Source organism: Pundamilia nyererei, unplaced genomic scaffold, assembly GCF_000239375.1.
Source record: "Pundamilia nyererei isolate P.nyererei 1_Seehausen unplaced genomic scaffold, PunNye1.0 scaffold00003, whole genome shotgun sequence".
Lineage (NCBI taxonomy): Eukaryota > Metazoa > Chordata > Actinopteri > Cichliformes > Cichlidae > Pundamilia > Pundamilia nyererei.
The window spans coordinates 5290924-5311903 of NW_005187404.1; the positions used below are offsets into that span (position 1 = coordinate 5290924).

At 37.9% G+C, this 20980-nt stretch overlaps 1 protein-coding gene across 3 annotated transcripts in view; it reads right to left on the minus strand.

The window, feature by feature from the left end:
* Positions 1–1606: 1606 nt before the first annotated feature.
* The window catches only part of LOC102207343 (leucine-rich repeat and fibronectin type III domain-containing protein 1-like protein), a 180474-nt gene continuing 161100 nt past the window's right edge, over positions 1607–20980 (minus strand). Inside the window, exons 10-12 of one of the 3 annotated variants that reach the window (XM_005720761.1) lie at positions 16384–16482; positions 12338–13304; positions 1607–2497 (exon numbers count right to left, since the gene is read on the minus strand). In XM_005720761.1, coding sequence (XP_005720818.1) covers positions 16430–16482 — 53 coding nt within the window. In that variant the 3' untranslated portion in view covers positions 1607–2497; positions 12338–13304; positions 16384–16429. Of the gene's footprint in view, positions 2498–12337; positions 13305–14111; positions 14130–16383; positions 16483–20980 lie in introns of those variants that run through there. The other 2 variants (XM_005720763.1, XM_005720762.1) reach the window with 2 other exon arrangements.

Consider the following 20980-nt stretch of genomic DNA (forward strand, 5'->3'; position numbering starts at 1 on the left):
CTTTGTTCCCTTCTGTAAATCTAGCAGTACGGATATATTTTTCTTTAACCTTCATTAAACTTCATCCATTGTAAGTCTTTATGCCTTATGAATAAAGACAAAAAAATACGGAATGGACAGGAAATAGAGTTAACAGGTGGTGATGAGAGTAAAGGAGAAGGGGGAGACAAGGATGTTGAAGAGCTGATCTGGCGATGGCTGCCTGCCAAGAACTACGGAGCAGAGAACTGAGAAATGGAGTAGATCAGGGGAGCAGAATGGAGTTGTAGAGATCAGACTGGGTATTACATATGAGAGGGAAAACAGAGCAGGGGAGAGATGGAGAGATGTGTGGCCTGAAAGTTGGGACAGTGCAGTATGAGGGAGAAAAGCAGTGGTGACTGAGGTGAATAGATGAAGGGAGGAGATAATGGGTGAGGAGGCAGAGGAGAAAAGCAGACAGATATATAGCATGGTAACAGGAAGCAATAAGTGGGATGGAGAAACGCACAGCACTTCACTTTTTGCAAATGGTCACCTCCCTTTTGAAGGTTGTAATGCTCTAGTATAATACAGTGTGTTAGTGTATTAGTCCCCATGTTGGATTAATCCATCTGTCAGCATATGCAAGAAATAATGTGAAAAAATATGGATAAATTTGATTAGAATTTCCTACCAAAGCTTTGCTGATTTTTCATTTCGGACATCACAAACACTATAATTTAATACATGAAGCATTCCTCTACTCAGAAGTGCTTCTTTGTGAAGATTTAAACACTGATGAGTGTTGATCTGAAGGCATCTGAATTTTCTTTTTCTCCCTTTGCTTTCTCCTCTGAACTCAGCTGACAGGAGAATCGAATCGTGAATCTGTCTACGCCACGTCTGAAACAAAACCCTGGTCCCAACAGCAATCGTTGATCTCGGACATTCAATGTGAGCTCTAACATACCACACTCCTGAATTTCATGCAATTGCTTTAATTAGTGTATTAGTATAGTAGTACTATTGCTTTTTGCTCAGTGAAAAGCTGGGTTAAGCTCCAGCCCCCCTCGGTGACCCTGAATTATTGGATAAGTGAATAAAAAATTGATTGGTTGAATAAACAGGTAGTAGTATTATATTCTCAGCCCAGAAATGAGAGCGAGTGACAAGAGAAGGACAGCTGCTGCTGCATTAAACAGCACACACACAAACACACAGACTCGCACAAACACTGTTTACACTGCCCAGCAGGTCTCTTGCATATATGTCAAAGTACTATAGCTCCCTCCACCTGTTATGATTACGTGTGAATGGAGAATAACAGAAAGCTCCATCTAAGACTGAATAAAATAACGCTGTACTGTCAAAAATGAGGGGTCTGTATGTAAAGGATGTAACTCTAATCCCCCCTTTATTTTACTTTTAATCTAACAGAATATTTCCTAATTATCTCATATTTTCAATCAGTAGATGTTCATTTTGTAAATGATATTACTAAATAGATTTAAATCACAATATGGCATCATATGTGCAGGTGTGCAGCATGCCCTAAAAATGTTAGTTTTAGTTTTTTAAGGTTCATTTTAGTTTTAGTTAACAACTACAGCTACAACAAAAAAATCAAATACTCAGAGTGGCCAGTCTGGAGAAGGTCATCCATTTTTGTTTAATTTTATTAGAAAATATCCACACACCATAAAAATTACATGTACAAAACTATAAGATTTGAAATTGCTTTATGTACACATACAAAAGATAAAGCCCAAAGAAAAAAGTGAGAGGAACACAGGAAGGGGAAAAGTGAAGACAGTGTGTTTTTATTTTTTTGGGTGGGGCGTGGGGTGTGTTGCTTCTGGAATAGGTCAAAAGTTTTGAGGTTCTCCATCTAGTTCCTGGTCTTCTACCGATCTGCAGGGAGCTGTAATCATGACGATAATCATTATGGAATGGCTGGGAGTGCAATTCCATGCACAGATATGAATAATGCATATCCGTGATGCCGTATATATCACATATCCCTTTTCCACAAACCAGAGTCAAAGCACGAAAATGGTAAGGGAGATGCTAGTAACAAGCACCTGGAATATTCTGATGATTAATATAAAGGGATATCTGCCAGACACATGAAGATGGAACTCCTCACAGATAGAACATTAGGTGAGATGTGGCCTGTTATCGCTCATGCCGTGTGCACGTAAATGCACTCCACTGTGGTAATAATGAAAGAGATAATGGAGATGTGCAAGGCCTAGATGACAACAGCTGAGCTATTAGCAATGTAAGTTGTGCAGTAATATACAGTCATACAGCATTTTTGTTCACATTAAACTATTCTGATTTGTAGTGCACAACTCTTTTTCTTGTAAACTTATTCTGTGATGAAGGTTAAGGTTGATGATGTTTTGGATAAAAATCTTGGATGATATCAATAATGACTCATGATTTGGAACCCTGCTACTTGGCTTGTTTTCTCTTAACCATTAATTTGTCTTTCTGGACTTCAGACATGCAGCTTTCCTTCTGGTCACTGGGTCTGAAAGACAAAAAGAGAAAGAAATTAGTTTGGAATATAGACCCAGAATTGTTTTAAAATTTCAAATATACGAGGGTTCAAAATGACTTGTCCTACTTATTTCCTCACCACAAGACACGCTTTGTTACCACCTGATATGCACAGCAGCCATACTTTTAGCCTAAAGCTAAAGGAAATGTGTCTTTTATCTGAATAACAGCTGTTCTTATTGTGTCAGGGGCAAAATATCTGAAATGTGTTTTTGTTTGTGTGTAAAAAGATTTTTTTCTAAAAGGCCACAGGGATTTGACCACTTTTTATTTTTCATTTCTTCTGTCAGTTACATCTCTGCGGATTAGATCAAGCCAAATCCACAGACGATTACACTTCAAATTGAAGAGAGCACTTAAAAGAGGTATTTCCTGTGCAGCCCCAGTGAGAACACATCTGCATCCCGCATGGGTTGGTTGTGCCTTGTTCCCATAAAAAGAGACAAACTAGCAACTAGGTTAGTGTTAATACAATCATCACAAGCTAGACAGCTTTGTCACTTTCAGTGCTCTAGAGCACACGGAAAATCAAGTGTTTGACGTGATAACAATGATAAACCTCAACTTTGTGCAGTCAACTTATCACGTACAGCTGTTAAACCTGCAAAATAGTTATTTAATATTAATGTGCGTTTCAAAAGCCCCTAATCTGACAACAGCTACAAAATTACATAATGGGGCCTCATAATCCCCTGTTTAAACAGAATGAATATGTGCGCAATACAGTATTAAATGACTATAGATTTATTGAGAAAATGTGAACAAAGGCATCATACTCTTTGTAAAACTGGCCTCATTAGTACTGTAATGTTAGCATGCTAAAATGATTACAGTAGTGGTCACACTGTAAGTATTCCATGTGGGGGAACCTGGTGCTCATTGATTGGAGTGTAGGAAAGAGACGATTTAATGGTGATGCTTAAAAATAAATACATAAATAAATATGGAAAAGGGGTGACCGACTGGACCGGTGGTTGGTGTGTGTAACACATGGGTGACAATGCCACAAGCAACGAGCAACAGGTTAGACACCTAATAAGTTACTGTGCACACCAATAGGGCCATATTGTGCTCTTTGTGAACACCTGAAAGACTCACCCTCCAACACCATCCACACCTATCCTTCCTAAGACAAGCACAAGAAATCAATCTAACGATGGGAGTTTCTCTTCTGCCTGCATGAGCAAATTATTTTCTTCTAAAAGATAAATGCAAGGGTTCTAACTTAAAGTCTGTCTAGTTGATAGATGTGCAAATGCTGATTATACCACCGAATTCCTGCCACAACAGCCTGGCAAATGTGCGTGTGCGTAGCCTCGGTGACACCTCCTGCTGCAGGAACAACTGCAAAGATGTGTTTTAATCATTTTGCAGGTATTCATAAGCCCGGTTGCCCCGATAACTCCCCATCAACGTCTTTATCAGGTGTATAACAGTTTTTCTAGTATGTAACATTAGATTTTCAAACATGGGTGCTCGTTAGCATCACAGATGGTCTCTTGTTTTTTTTTTATTGTCACTCTGCATTCAGACAAACACATTGCATGCATTATCCTGACTACTGTGTTTAAATGCTTGAAATGAAAGTTGAATTATCAACTATAGGTGACTAAGTTAATTAATGTCACACTGTATTAAAATGTATTGAATTTCTAATTTCTGTGAGTATAGTCATAGAAAAGCAATTAATCTGCATTCGCTATACTTTATCTTACTCTATGTACTAGAGCGATTACAGCCATGCAGAATTTCATTTATCGGGAAGAAAAATGCAAAGCTGTAGCTAATTACATGGAAATTGATCAAGGTGTTTTATGTTTTGAGTTGCCATTTTGTAACCTTCTGAAAAGCACTAACATATTAGTTTGTTTCTGTCCCCGACCCACTCCCCCCAAATGCATCCTGAAGGTGCACCATACATCAAACAGAGCTGTGGCCTGCTGATGAAATACAGGTACAGCTTTTGTGCGTTACTAGAGGGCGGGAGGGAGAGAGAGCGAGAAGATTCTTTTTATACACAGGACATATATAATTATATGTTCTATATCAAGTAATCAAGTAATGCTGAGCAGCAAATTTGCAGCATTCAATTATCGCTTTCCTTTTTCCAGCTACTGCTATTATAGGGATTGTCTCTCTCTCACTCGTGCTCTCTCTCTCTCTCATGTGCATACACGTTCCTCTGATGAAACACAGTTGACTTTTACAAGTCCGTGTATCGCTAAATGTCAGCCAGTTTCACTTGCTATCATGTTTGATTTTTAACATGGCTATAAATATAATCACTGCTCCCACATGCGAATCACAGGCTCTCAGTGCCAATTAACGATTATTCGGCTGTCCTGAGTGCAGCGTTGTGCTGTATACGGCAGATAAAAACAAAACAAAAAAATGCCCACTGCCAACAAATCCATCCAGCAGATTTAAATAGTGTTGTCGATAAATGGTGAAACTCTGCCACGATTGCTGAGCGCTACAGTAATATTTATAAGCGGGGACCAGGTGAAGGTAAAATTACTGCTTTGCTTATTTGTAGCTCTGAAATTCATATTCCAAAAATCACTTGGTTTGATGTGATTGTGGTGGTAGGCTGTCGACACAAATTGACAGCAATGCTTTTAAATGGCTGATTATGCTACTGACCTTCACAAACCGACACTGGAGCATTTAGAGCAATCTCTTTTGCATAACAAATCCTGCTGGTGCTCAGATGTTGCATGAAAAAAAACCCACACAAAACAAGAAAAACAATGGCTTTTAACATTCTGCAGCCCAGTCCTAAAAATGATTTTAGTACTGAACGTGGCCCAGAAAGATTAATTTTGTTATCTGAGGAATAGTTTACTACTCACAGACCTTGCTCCCAGGAATACAACAGGCTAAAATGCAAAAGTTTTGAACTGAATGACGCATGCACCAGTTAGCTGCGATATTAAAATGAACACAGGACCTCTGGGTATGTCCCGTGGTGTCTCATAGAGTGCTGGCAGTAGATCTTTCAGGTTCTGTGAGTTTGAAGGTGGGGCCATGGATTAGGCTTGTTCTGTCTAGCACATCTGGCATATGCTTAGAGCGGGCTCCTATTTTAAGCCATTTCTGAACAGGAACATTGTCCTGCACGTGTCATGGAATTATTGGTAAAAAAAAAAAAAACTGAATAGTTGTTATATTCAATGAAGGACCTCTTCTTGGCATCACCTTAATATATTTATAAATGTAAAAATTTCATTTTCTATACTATTAAAAACTTGCAACTCTTTTGGTTTAATTGACAAAGAGATGGTCTAGGAAACTGCAGGGCATGGCATGTAAAACCAGAGGTCAGGATGATACGGGCAACTGGCCAAACGGGCAGTTAGCCAAGCTAAGAGAAATGATGAACCAACCAATGCTGACGCTGGCCTGACAGCAGCCACTAGTGGGAATATGTATTTAGGTGGTCAGCTATATTCAAATGTTCTCATGAATGAAATGTCTGGTGAATGCCCTGAATTATTAAACTTATCTATTTTTTCAGAATTTGGTACAAATGTTGACTTAGACTCAAGAAAGAAATAATTAGGCGCTGTCAGTTAAAGATCAAGGTCAACGTGACACATCTGTCTCGTTCTTGCAAATCTCTCAGGAACACAGAGAGGAAATGTTATCACATCTGGCACATTTACCTTCACTTTGACTCACGGGTGAACAGATCAGAATTGGGAAGTCAGAGTGAGAAAACACATTTTAATGATTTTTCATTTTCTATTCGAAAAGGACAAAGACCAAGTCAACACTCTAATTTTCTGCAAGAACACATTTGTTTACCATTATTTGTTGGGAACAGAGGGGGTGGATTGTGACCATAAGTCAAAGCTGTTCAGATGTTTGGTGTCAACTTATTGCATTTTGCTTTAATTTATGTATATCAGTCTGGACAGATGTAAGCTGCAGCTTGACTGGTTGGTGGTGGCATCAGGGAGTAAGTAAGCAGAGAGCAAACTTATTTAGCCTCTGAAGTCTCATCGGGCAATACACATATTTTTTTCATCATTCACTTCTTCATCTAAACATATTCACCAGCTCTGCTAGCAATCTGTGGAGGTCTGGTGTACTTCACTGGGACATATAATTCGATATCTGTATCTTTCTAAGCATGTCTGTCTAACCACCTTAGGTGAATATTAGTAAAAAGACAAATCATCCAAGTTCACAAAAGCTGACTGGTGATTTTCCCTCGGATAACGCACTGTAAATGACTGATGTGCTAAAGTAGAACATTAGTCATCTGTAGTTTCTTTTAACTCTGTGTTGTTAATTACTTTCACCTCTGTGTAATTCCCCTCCTGTCATTCCCTCATCAGCCCTCAGTGTATAAGTAGTCCTGTCTCCCTCTTTGTCTGTCTATGGCAGTTTTTTTTAATATCTGCTTGTTACCCTTTAGAGTTTGTTTATTAGACTTTTTTTTTAGCCATTTATTCTTGATTTTTGTTGAACCTCTGTATTGTGCATCTGGGTCCTTGCCTCTACACTCCACACACTGTGGCACAATGAGCTTCTGAAAGGAAAAGTGCTGAAGCCAATCTTTCATCCCAATTTATTGACACAGACCTGTGATGTTGCATGTTCTTTCAAAATGTTTATTTTTTTTCCATTTTGGTTACAGTTTTGTCAGATAAGCCCAACTGCTTACTCTCTATTTAACTTCCTGAAAAGAGCTATACTTCTTTCCAGAGCTTTAATCCTTCTATTGAGAAAGAGCTCGTGAATTATGACCAATATGGATTTAGGCATTAAAAATGCTCAAGATTTAAAATTTCTAACCACATTAAACACTTAAATTATTATTAGTTTTACAGTTTAAAATTACAGTTTATCAAATATTATGATTTGTGGAAAGACATCTGATAACACCACTCTCACTTTTAGGATCCTTCAAATATATTCTAGAGCTACTCCAATTCATTGTCACCTGACTGCAGCAGTACTGCCCTTCCCATTATTTAGCACTTCAAATTCAATAAATAATCTCATAAGAATCCAGCGTTTTATATTTTTAATAAAAAAGTGCCATTGTAAAACTCTTGGCTCACAGAACTTAATTATCAAGCTTTCATCCAAGTCCTTGTAAGTGATGAACCTTGGTGACAACCAAAGGTTGATAGGGAAAAATGTGTATTGCTGGAAAGCTGACTTTAGGTGCAAAGAGGTGTGAGAAGATGCACCAAAAATCTATCTAGGGACTGTTTGCAGTCAAATAGGCTTGTTCCATTGACACTACAGGCGACCAAAGCAATCTGGGAGTGACCAAAACAATAATTTGCAAATTACTCCTTCTACAACTTCTTGATGCCACCAACTAGGTTGCTGGCTATCTATTAGTTGGGTGACTGAGGTCAGGGAATATGCATTTTCCTCTAGCTGCTGGAGGTTGCCAAGGGGCTGTTGACCAAGCTCTGGAGATGTGTGATTGGGGGAAAAGTTATAAGATATATATTTAATTTTTTGGAGTATGACGTTAAAACCCTTGGTACTTATCAACTGTTTATGTATCTCTCCACTTCCACATGCCTTGATTTTACATATTTGATAGCAATGTGAACCATTCACCTAAAATATCTTTTAAAAAAAGGGGGGAATTCATTGCAAACTATATTTTGCCCAACACAAAAATATCTCCTCATGGTGCACTTGTGACAGAAAAAACACTGTCCCAATTAAAACTAGGAAAAATAAAGATGAGTGTTTTCTTGGGGGGGAAAACACCTATAATATGCCTCGTACGTTAGTGAAAATGCATGTTATAACATCACACAAAGAATGAAACATGCTCAGAATGTACTCGTTAAAATAGATGCACATATCCACTGCACGTGACATGACGTTTCCATAGGAATATCTCGTCTTGCTGAATGTGTGTCCACGTGTTCACACACTTGTTCATCTGTGCACATCATCTGCCTTGCAACAAGATCTTTCATTTGCCATCTAGAAGAGGCATCATACAAGAAACACGCTTAAAAATAAACATGCATTGTGTGTATGCATTGTCATCTGTGATTCATACTATCATTTTTTTTTCTGTCTGAGTAACCAAAGACACCCTTATAGCACAATACAGCTGTATCTCAATAGACACTGCATAATCCTCCACACATCCCACTTGCTGTTCTCCTGTCTTCTGTGTATTCTTTCTCCTTTCGTTCTCCTCCTATTTCACTCCTGCCCATCGCCGTCACGTCCTCTCTTCTCTCCTCTTCTTTTTCAAACTGTTTTTCTCCTTTCTGCTCTACAAAATCTTCATTTACGTAGCTTCTTATCATCCTCAGATTCTCCTTCTCATTTCACTCTTCTACCTAACAGTCCAGTTCAACAAGCCTTACTGGCAAGATAAAATCGTGCCTGAAGCACTTGTGTATACCAGAACACCACATTAGCCTATAGTGGAAAAGCATGCATGGATATTTTGAATTATCTCACGGAGCCCGCATTTCCTGCTGGTGTTAGCATTTCTTTCCTACATTTTCACATTATTCTCCCTCTGGTACATGTGAGCTTCTCTCACTGTTAGGACATGCTCTTGTAGGATTCTCTACTTATATCATTATGGATCAGACACCACAGTAGTACACACACACACACAGACACACACTCCATGCTCACAGCGTAGACATTTTGTGTATTAATTTTGTGTATTTTCCTTTTCTAATATCTTGAACAGCTGTTTTTAGATATGTAAGTGTAACTGACAGAGACCTCATTCACTTGTACAAATAAATCAAATATAATAATTTTGATGATGATGATTTTCTACCATTTTTGACATGCTTAAACTGATCAATATGCCTTTTTTTCGCATAGAGATTATAATTAATGCACAAAAATAGGATCTTAGCATGCTATAATGACCTGAGCTTAACTTTAAACATAAAAGAATGTCTTTCATTTGCAGAAACCGTCATTCACTTTAACAACTTACAGAATGGAAGGTAAAAAAAATGGCCATCGTTTTTATTAGTGAAGATAATGTTTTTTTCTTTGTTTCTTCCCCCAGCTGAACGATCTTGTCGTGGAAGGGATAAGCACTATATTCATGTAGGATGATAAACCAAACTGAGGTCATTAACATTAAATGTTAAGGATTATGTGAACCCCTGTCACATGAGAAAAAACAATGTCATAAATCAGTTTGACACGTCAGTTAACGAATTACATAAATTTGTTATCAATCATGTTGCATTATGTAACAATGCAAAAGACCAACCAATGCACTTTTGAGATAATGCTGTGCAGTCTGAAGAGGTCATTACAAAAATCAATCACTTTGTGTTTAATAACAGCGTGCTAATTGTTAATTATTATGATCAGAGCTGAGTTTGCTAGTGTCAGTGTTGCTAGTGTGCAACATTTGGCTTTTCACAAAAGCCGGAATGACATCAATACCCTTTATGTCATTGCAACAATTACAATGGAATGAATCAATTTCTGTAGTTCATCACACACTAACAAGTTGGCAAAGATTTAATGTGAATGTACAAAATAAAAAGAGCTTCAGCCAAAGGCGCTAAAGGCTAGTTGGAAGATAAAACAAGAGAAATGTTCGCTTATCAGTTTTGTCTTGTTTCTCTCTCTCTCTCTGCGGACAATCATCAGCATCAATAGTCAGAGGAGATGCTTACGGGTGTAAACAATTTGTGATATCTAAACCACTTCTGCAATCACACTTTCACATAGAAAGTGAGTTCACATAGATGCACACAGACAATTACTACGGTCATAGGTATATAAAAACTGTTAACTGTGATTGAAGTACTCTTAACAGCCACTTTGGTTCTTGTGTTTGTGTGCCAGACCAAGAACACTGACTGATTGATTCATTGCTGGTGCCATTACTGAATGAACAATGAAGGTGTCTGTGTCACTTTGTAATTGAAATGCAAATTTAAGCTGGAGACACCATCATTACTGGTTGTCCCTGCAACATCTCATAACCATCACTTACCAGAAGAAAATAACATCTTTGTTGTGCTGCCCAGTCAAAACACAGCAGAAATCACACATTTCCTGTTACATTTCCTTTAACGTTATATACAGGAGTAATTACATGTCTGTAACATTTTAAAAATTTCTCTTGTTTTTATTTTACTTACTGAATCCTGTGTTTAAACTGCAACTACATTTAGTTTCTGATGTAAATAAACTTAAACTGGACTAAGTAATTACTGTAGGACCCCCCCCCCCCCCCCCCGTTCTTAGAAAACCATAGAAAAAACGTCAACACTTTCTCATATTCTTAATTTATTCTTAACTTTCCTATTGTTTCTATTGTTCGCATCTTATTCCCCAACTCATATCAGATCCCTTGTTACCTCATTTTAAGAGAAAAAGCTACTTATAGTTACTTATAATAGGAAAAAAGTCTTATTTTGATTAAGCTGGCAAGTCTATGGATGGTCATTTAACATTTTATGTGTATTTATTGCACTGTTTCCCCACAATCAAGCCAATTTCTCTCCATTTTTTATGATATTTATGATATCAAGAGCTATCCCTCACAGTGAGCTAATTTCCCTACATAAACACCACTGCAAAAGCAACTAATCAGATTGTGCTCTGCACAGAACTGCTGTTAAAGAAAATTATTGTTTGTTAAACGCAAAGGTAAATGCTCTCAAATTATGAGAGGAAATAATTCTGTTTGTATTTCATGGCAATTACACCACGGCCTTAAATTGCCTATTTTTTTGTGTAAACACAATAATTGGATCAGTTAAATTAAGTCTAGTTGATAAAATGCTCTTTGTAGAATTATGAATCTCTTATAAGCAAGTTATTAAAGCAGTGTTTCCATCTGTGGCAAACAGAGAACAGTACATCTACTATTTGATTAAAATTCATTTGAAACAGTGTGGGTGCCATTGACACTGCATGGCAGGGGGAAAGCCAAATTATGTGGAGAAAGATATACTTTCAATGAGCTAAAGCTGCATGACCATTCTAATCTCTGCTGTTTTTCATTTAAAGCCATTTAAGATAAAAGGGGCACTTTCTTTGTGCCTTTTTATCTTTTGTAGATTTCTGTCAAATAAAGATCAACATCGCTTTATGAAGTCTGGAACAAGATTTCTAAAACGACAACAACAAACAAATATTGTTGTGATTACCTCTAATAAGAGGATACATTCAATCTATAAGTGAAGATCTCTTTTTAGGCTGAGCGCTGGATAAGTTCTGAAGCTTCAGACATCAGCTTCTGTGCTGACTAAGCAGATATTATTGACCCCCCTATCCTCCCATACAGGCAAAGACCATCCCCGGGGCTGTGCTGTTCACTCATAACCATATCCTCCTGCAGCATATTATATTCTCCACCAGTATTCAATCACAGGCTCAGGCGGGAAGGGAAAAAGTGATCTGATGGACAGAGGGAGTGATATGTATGAGATAAGGAGTGACTCAGACAGTAAAAGACCAAGAGACAAACAGGATGGGGAAGCATTTCCTGTCGCCTGTTGTGATATTGCCATAGGAGAGTATTAGGAAAGCAGATCGTTTAGCTAGGATAGCTCTCTAATTGTCTAGGTGACAGCAATTAGATAGGCACTCATTAAAGCATTGCCCTCATTAGATTACAGACTACTCACTACAGGAGGAGACACTGTAGAATCTAAGTGTGTCTTAAACTCAGGGGCAGGACTGTGGATGGCCAAGGTGACTACTGGTGGCCTACCATATGTCACGCTAATTAATGAGCCTGGATCTTTGGGCTCAAGAACTTCTCATTTGGCTCCCACTTTGGCTAGGTTAATAAGCTAATTAGCAGATTACTCACCTGTTTAAGGGGGCGAGGAAAGATGTAAGGGAGGTTGGTAAGGGTTCATCAGGTCCTCACCTGTCCAGTGGAAAGCAGAAGACATAGAGGCCAGAGCTGCAGAATACACACACTAGACCCAAACCAGTCCTTGGTAATCTGGTACAGTTTAATCAGTATCAGAACTCTGATCACTGTACAGTTCTAGTTAAGGTCCTGTTGGGTCCAGGTTTTTCAATTCAGTTCAAGTTTTACTATGTACTGTTTTTTCCAAGGGTAACATTTTTATTAAAAAAAAAATCAGGGTCTGGTGAGTTAATGTCCATCTCCAGTTCAGCCCAGGAACAGTTTTGCTTGGTTCAATTTAATTGAATTATTTTATTCCACAGGGATAAACACTGGCGAGCGCCTTGAGCCAAGAAAGCTGTATATGTTCATGCCCAAAACAGACCCCTCCAGAAGCTTTTTTAAACTCTTTTTTACCTGTTTATGCAGTCTATTGCATTGTATTCCTAGGCTGAATGTGATTGTCTATGCATTCATCTTGCTTGCTCACTGTTCGGCCTTTTCTGTCCATGCATGTCGAAGTCTTTGTCCATTCTTATGTTGAAACATATCCATATGCCCCTTTATACGTCTCCGCTTCAACACTGGTGCAGAGGCTATAAAGTAAAAACAAATCTCCTCCATGAAAACTGATTGGTATGTCACACTGCCAGCCAGATCTTGCACCAGCTGGCCAATCAGCAGCCAAGCAGACACCAGGCCTTGACACAGTTGTCCAATCCAGAAATGAGAACCAGGAGAAGCACTCGAATGTAAACTGAAGACTACAGGTCTATACCCTGTGATATTCATGGCGACAAATTAATGGGTACAGTGAACAGGAGATACAGGAACATAAGCTATAGGGCCTTTATTCTTCAGGTGGTTTCACCAGCTTTTCCCAGTGGGCAGCATCCAGTCTTCACACAACAACATCAGGGCTCTAAGAGAAAAGAAGATTGAAAACAAGGTTTGAAAATAGAACCGTGGGTATACAGTGTTAAGATTTGGAAAAAGCAAATTACTATCAGAACAAGAGCAGGTATAAAAATTGGTATCTAGAACCAGCAGATCTTTTTTTTTTAGCTGCCTTAACTTAAAAGTTTAAGAAAAAAAAACTACTGATAAAAATTTCTGACAGTACCTCCTAGGGTAAAACACACATAAACTACTTTTATAGGTAGTGAAGGTTCAAATGTTATGTTGTTGCTGTCTTTGTTTTAAAATCACACCTGGCTTAGAGCCAGACATTTGAAAAGGACAAGGCTCCAAATCATGTTTGGATCAGTTTAGTGTTTCTAAAGGTTAAAGGATGCAATGTCTTCATATCAAAATGGCCCTTAAGAACAAATATGTACACATTAGTATTAAAAGCGTGTAGCTTGTGTTCTTTTGTATCTTAAGGTGCAACTGCTGTTTGTCGAGAGATATAATAAATGCCCACGTAAGGAGGGTTTGCTGACAAGAAAAAGCAAAGATGAGCAATAGCTGGGAGAGTGATGAGGTTGTACTTGTTGTGGCAGTATGTTGCTGCAGGTGTTATTTGTAATGTGTCTGTTTGTCGGGAGAGCATTTCTTAACTGTATCTGTCAGCAAGAATATTTCATAACAGCATTTATGTACAGCCAGTGCTTATTGTGTCGGTTTAATAATGAAGAACAGTCTTTTTAATGCCTCGGACTGTATTCATCCATCACAACCACCGCATATCTCCACAGTTTTCTCCTCCATCATTCTGCACTCCACTCACCTCTTCTCCTCCATCACTCTTTGAGAGGAAAAGGTAGTATATGATGATCATAAAACAGTATGAGGGGTGAAACACAACCAGACAGACAAAGGTGTTATAAATTTAAAACAGAAAAGAAAGGAGACGTAATAATGGATAGAAGCAGTTTCAGCAAAACAGCAGCCAGGAGAAACAAGATGAAAGGAATGTCGGGAAGAAAGGAAGAAGGGAGCATAAAGTGAGAAAGACAACTACTTATTTATCCTGAGAATCACTCTATAGTTATACAGTACAATGCAAAAGTCTTAAGCCACCCATTATTTCTTTATATTTTGCTTCCAAGTAGCCAGACTTTCTTGTAATTTTTTAATGTGGTCTTGAGCAATAATTCTCCAGGCTTTCTGGAGGTGATTCAAACTTTTTCTTTGAACATTGCCCTTTTTCCCTCTCATTTTCAGTCCAGTGCCTATATTTTACCATTTTCAGAGGACTTAACACTGACCTATAAAACATTCAAGCATAAAAAGGCATCTAACTAAAGGGATGAACCGGTGTTGTGTCTACACATAACAGAAAACTTAGCAAAGTGAAAACTGGTGGAATTGGTGGAACCTATAAAAAATGCCAAAGATTGCACATGTTGACATGCATAAAATAGTATTTTTGTGCTAACAAGATGATTATGTACAGATTAACAGCATCTAGAAGTCATATCTTTAAGAAAAAGAAAATCCAACAATGATCCAACACACGCCTTGATAAAATGCATCTTGCTATGTAGCTGATCCATCTACTATGAAGCCTCTTAGAAATGGTCTTAGTGGACGGGTGATTGTCACGAAGCCATACTTACGGAAGAGAAGCAAGGAGAAAAGGCTTAAGTATGCCAAATTATACACCAAAACCAGGAAAAACACAAAAATCTTTCCAAATTTTCCCTGTTTACGCCAAACAGCTACTGTTGTACTGCTGTCTGGGTAGAGACCATCAGCCATATCGTTCTGCAAATCTTGATTCTGTAGAAGACTGCCTACAGTTCTTAACTGCTGACAGGATGAGAAATTGTCTTCTTTTGCCGTTCTCTTTTTGGGACAGCCACTTTGCATCCTGTCTCTGAAATCACCAGTTCTATGGAACTTGCCCTTCAATTGGGGGATTTAACTAGGGCTCACTCCAAATAAAGCTGCAACTTGGTTTTGTGGAACATTAGCTTGAAGTTTTAAAGTTGACCTATAGCATGGGCCCTATCCAGATTAGTCAAATATAGTATGCTTGGAGCAGATTCCATACTGTTCTAGCAGGGTCCATGCTCACAAGTGCTGGTAATCAGACACCAATAAGCCATCTGGGGCACCAGAAGCTCAAGACAAGAGTCAGTAGCAGAATACACTGTTTGGCATTGTCAGAGAAGATCTGGCAAGTTTTCATGGGTGCAACACACAAACTCAACTCTCCTGATCAACCCGCAAATGCATTTTCCTTACAAATGTCCCATCATTTAGGGGAAATACACAGGCTTTCAAGTGATTAAGATTAATGCCAAGAACGGTTGTTACAACAAATAATTTCCTTACTTTTCATAAACTAAGGGAAGTAAAGTTCATTAAATAATAAGGGATGACTCAAGATTTGTGCACATTCCCATAGCTGTCAACAATTAACCGATTATAACTAATAATTTCTCAGAATTGTTGAAATAGAATAAAAAAATGAAACAACCAAAAATGTGGTATAACTTTACTCAACCAGATTTTTCAAGTAACTGGCAAGTTTGCCCAGTAGCCAGAAATGTAGAGCATTTTCAGTTTACTTCCACACAGGTCTTTGAAAAGCAGCAGAATTTCAAAAATGATAAACAGTAAACAAAACGTGCTTACTTTAAAAATGATAATTAAGTAAAACACTATTTAAATTAAATGTGCCCTAATCGTCAGGGGCACATTTATTCGCACTAATCAGTCATCTAAGGGACTAACTATAGGTAACTATAGGTATTTTTATGATTTTAAGATGCTATTTTCAGTCATTATAATACAGCAGAGGCAGGAATTTCAAGGATACATCTCTCAAATGTCAGTACTCAAAATCACTAGATAATGAAACACAATTGTGGTCGCTGTTATTTAGCTGCAGTTGCTAAAGGGTCAGATTGCAGCATGCTGCAAAGACGTGAGGCTGCAGTAGGGAAAGACAAGTTAGGAATAATGACACAGGTAAGAGAAAGGAAGAAACTGCTTGCTACAGGAGAAAACAAATACCAGGGAGTGCTAAAATTTAAAGTGGCAGTCATTACTCTGTGTGTTGTAGTGGCGCAATCTCTTTGAGAGGCTGAGAGACCTTCAGATGTTAAAGTCCCTCCATTCCACGCTACGAGGCCGCCTGTCGTCTGCTGCTGGAGGCGTCCAAGAGTCAGACAGAGAGAGGGGGAGAGAAATGGAGAATGAAACGGAGCCAAAAACAGCGAATGAGTGAAAGGACACAGAGAGAAAGAGGAAGCAGAGGAAAAACACTGATATAGATACAGCTAAACAGCAAAAGAAATAATAAAAAAAAATCTATTCAGTGGAGAGAGAGAGAACAAGCAACAATGTCAGGGCAGTTGGAAAATGGGTAAAGAAGATGAGAGAAAAGCATGTGGGAGCACTTGTGAACAGCGGGAGGGGAAGAGGCCTGGCCGATTCCAAGAGATGTATTCAGAGAGACAGACGGCAGTGAAGAATGAGGCCGGGCATATGGGATGACAGTGAAAGGAGTGATGATAGATTAAAATACACAGAGGACAGACAGGCTACAGGGTCATGGATGGGCCACGGGGAGAACACACACTTGCACTTCACACAGATGCGCACATCCTTGCGCTGTGCTTAAGTATTTTTCTATCCTGACTAACCTTGTGGGAACATATGTACTGGCTCAAGGCAGATAAACCTTGTACATAACCACACACAAATGCAGGCACAAACCTGCAGGGATTTAGGTGACTGACCCTGAGCTTACATACACAAATTTTTTCCATCTCTTGTAAGGACACTGCACACTGCATTTGTTACCTGATGTCTTGTCCTTAAATTAACCTAAATGTTCAGTCTTAACCTCATAAAAGAAATGGTTTATCTGTTTTTTCCCCCCAACAATGTGTGCGTCTTTATGTGTTTGTGCTCTAACACACACACACATTCAGTGTTTGTTTGCCTGTTATTGAACTAATAATGCGTTGCTTGACATAATCATAATATGTTTGTGTCAAGCATATAATTACTACTAATCCAGATAGAAAATTCCCCACTTAGTATTCAGGTTAAAGAGCTGCTTCTAATCCTGAACCCACATGCTGCTTCCTTGTACCATAGAGCTAAAAAGCAAGGTGACAACTTGACTGCTAAAATGATCTCTGATGTGCATTTCTTCATTGATTCATTTTCAAATTCTGTGATAGTTTTACATTTTTCAAGTTGAAAGTGCCTATATTTTATTAATTTATGGAGTATTTATATACTGAACATTTCTATGAGAATATTGTTTATTGTTTTAATGTTCAAAAACCACGTTTATCTCGTAAGTGCATCTTTCCATTTAATGCCTCCCAACCAGAAAAGCCCATTTGGTTAGCTTTATTAACAGTTGTCACAGATAGTAGTAGCTTTGTTATGTTTAAAAGTGTGTCTTTTTTAGTCCAACACTGAACATTTTGTCTTTGTGCCATAATCGTGGGACTTCTCATCCGTTTAATAAATAAATAAAATACTGCATTCAATTCCTATGAATATATAAGAGCAAATAGTCTTAAAGAATTAAACTACGGTACCATGAAGAAACATGTTTATTTTTTTCACAACTGCAGGCATTTAATGGGGTTTTCCTGTGTATCTGTCAGTTGCTCTGTTCCTCAGGCTCTCTGACTCACTGTGGCTCTCTGATCAGATCAATGTTGCCTTTCTCTGCAATGCAGCAACCAGTGAAACACATCACAGACACAGTTACACCCTGAGAAACTCCAACAGCCTTTGTACAAACACATGGGTATTATCCCTCACTGTGGGTTTCCCTCAAAGTGCCAACGATCCTGGAATCAAAGGAAGGAAACAAAGAACATAAAAGGCCAACTGTAACTTTTTCCTCCTGGGTAAAATGTCAAAATAAAAACAATAATAATTGGTTTGTTTGCATGTCTTTTAGTCTGGGATGTTGTTTGGAGGCTTCCCTGACTGGCATACTTCAGTTAGATAAGGTTGAGATAAGGTTAATTAGGCCTATAGGGGGAATATTTGAGTTTATGCATATGGTGTTACCTCAATGGTGCAACAAAATAAAATTCAAGGTTTTTTTTTTCTTTCACAATTCCCAAAATTCTAACCAGTTTTAATGAGCGCTGCCTAACTCATCTACTTTGCAACCGCAATGTGGCCATCAACCTCCTGGCACACTTGCTGAACTGTATGTGTAAAGTTGTCGCCAAAGCTTTATTAGTATTAAAAAAATTAAAACAGCTTAAAACAATGTGTTTGAGTACAGTACGGTGCACAGCTGTGCAAAGCCTCATTTCTTCATATTTGGCTTCTAAAGATCCAGACTTTCTTGTAAAGTTTTAAAGTGAAGTTAACTAGCAGTTCTCCAGGTTTTCTGAAGGTCTTTGAACATTGAATGCTTTTTCTCTAACTTTCAATCCAATCCTTTTACCTGACCATTTTCAGAGGAACTCATAATTATGGGAAGAACATTATTTGTTTCAGAGAGACACATTTTGTGGATTTTAGTTAAATCCACAAAATATGTCAGAGGCCGGCATAAAATTATATTTTTTGCACAAACAAGGTTATTTCCAAAGTGCTATCAGCACATTGTGCAGTGTATCCTTTAAACAAGTTAAGAAAATGGAACAAGTAACAGACAAAAAACGTGGCAGGCCTAAATAAAAAAAGTGTGTTAGAAAGTCATGTCCTTAAGAAATAGGAAGAAATCTAGCAAAGACCTGACACAGGACCTGAGACCTACTGTTCACTGAAGCGTGTTCAGAAATGGTCCCAGTTAATTACACGGCAACTGAACTGAAAATTCAAGAAATTCAAGAATCCTGGAGATCTATTCCTTAAAGAAATAAAAAGACTGTTCAGGCTGTGTTAAAGAATAAAGGTGGTCATATCACATTTTGAGTTTGATGTTTGTTAGAATTGTGCAAACTTTTTTTTACCTCATATACAGTATTTCAATGTATGTTATTTCCTATTTCCCATTATCCTGGCAATACAAGTGGGTGGCTTGAGATTTTTTGCACTATAATGTCCGATGTCAAAAACCAATTAATATCAATGGTACATTTTTTGTTAATGCTGGACACAATGAATTCTGATAAAAGCAACATCTAACATTGTTGTATTAATATAAGAGATACAACCAAACTGTCAAAATTGATGAAGGTGAAAGCGTTCCCTCACTTTGCTGGCTAAGCTCCTATACTCTGCACAGATCTCTCGTTTCCTCCCTGCTATCAACATGAGGCTCAATGACACCTCATTTCAGCTCATTCACAGAGGCCAATTGAATGACATATCAACCGCTGATAAAGTATTTCCACTCAGCTCTTTAAGCCCCTCATGTGAAATGATGTCTTCATTTATTCATTCCAATGAAACCCCCATTTCCTGAATGGATTAGTGTTAAAGGGGAAATGCACTGGAGTAGGCTTCGTACAAGGAAATTTTACTTCCCCCCAAATATCCACATGATTTTCTGGATTTATATTATAAGGGATCCATTGACGGTTTCAAGCAATCTCTGAGAACATGTGCAAGTCGTTTCAGAAGTTTGGAACAAGGAAGTGCTCTTGATTACACAAAGAAGGTTTTATCTAATAGCTGGCAAAGACTGTTACGTAAAAGCAATTTTCCACCAGTATCTTGCATGCTAAGAAAACTACAGTAGAATTATAATCGAGCAGATTTGTGCATTATTGCAATCATGTATTTTGCACTACTTGGATAATTTACTCTCTTCATTAAATGATTACAATGACAAATTATCTCTCTATCGTTCTATTTCTTTCAGACTGTCTAATAAAGCTATTTTCTGATGGCATGCCAAAGGCCACTGCTGTAAAAACTAAAAACAGTATTTTCAAGCTGGCACAAGAGGCCGATCGTTGATTAGACCAAAGAGCCCAGAGATAAAAAAAACAGTGAATGGAAGCCTAAAGCTCAAGTAGTACTAATGGTTCTGAGGATTTAACCAATTTCGGTTCAGCAAATTGGTCGTGACTAAGCTTAATTTCAACCCGTCATGTAGATCATGCATATCTTCAAAATGTCTTTTTCTTATTTCTATGGATCAAACAAGCACATTTAAATATTTAATCATTCATCTTCCCTCCTCTGTCCAAGGTAATCCAGCCTTATTTATTTACATTTCTTTGTTTTATATTCCTTCTTTTTGATTGTGTGTTTTAAACTTTCAATTATACATCATCATGAAGTACTGTATAAATAAACCTAGCTGTAGCCTTTGCTGAGTGTTTTTGTTGCTCACATGAGCTTGCATGCCTATTACACCAGATGAAAAGGTTGACAAGTACAAGTTGTTGTCTTATATAATTTTACATTCATTAATAATAGCTGTGTCTGCATTGATTACTTTCTGCATTATGTATAGTGTATTACTTCTATATAACGCATGTGTACCAGACTCTGATAATCCTGGAGATTCTTCAAGTAGACTTTTCATGAATCTGCTGTAAAACACATTTCTTGGATTCACATAAAATGGTCTGTTGCACGGTCTCCCCCTTTCTCCTCTCGCTCTCTGCAATACAGTATTTAAACTAATCTGGTTCTCTGTAGGGTCTTTAACACTGTAATAAATGTTTATTACAAAGAGGAAAACACAAAACTTTTATATAC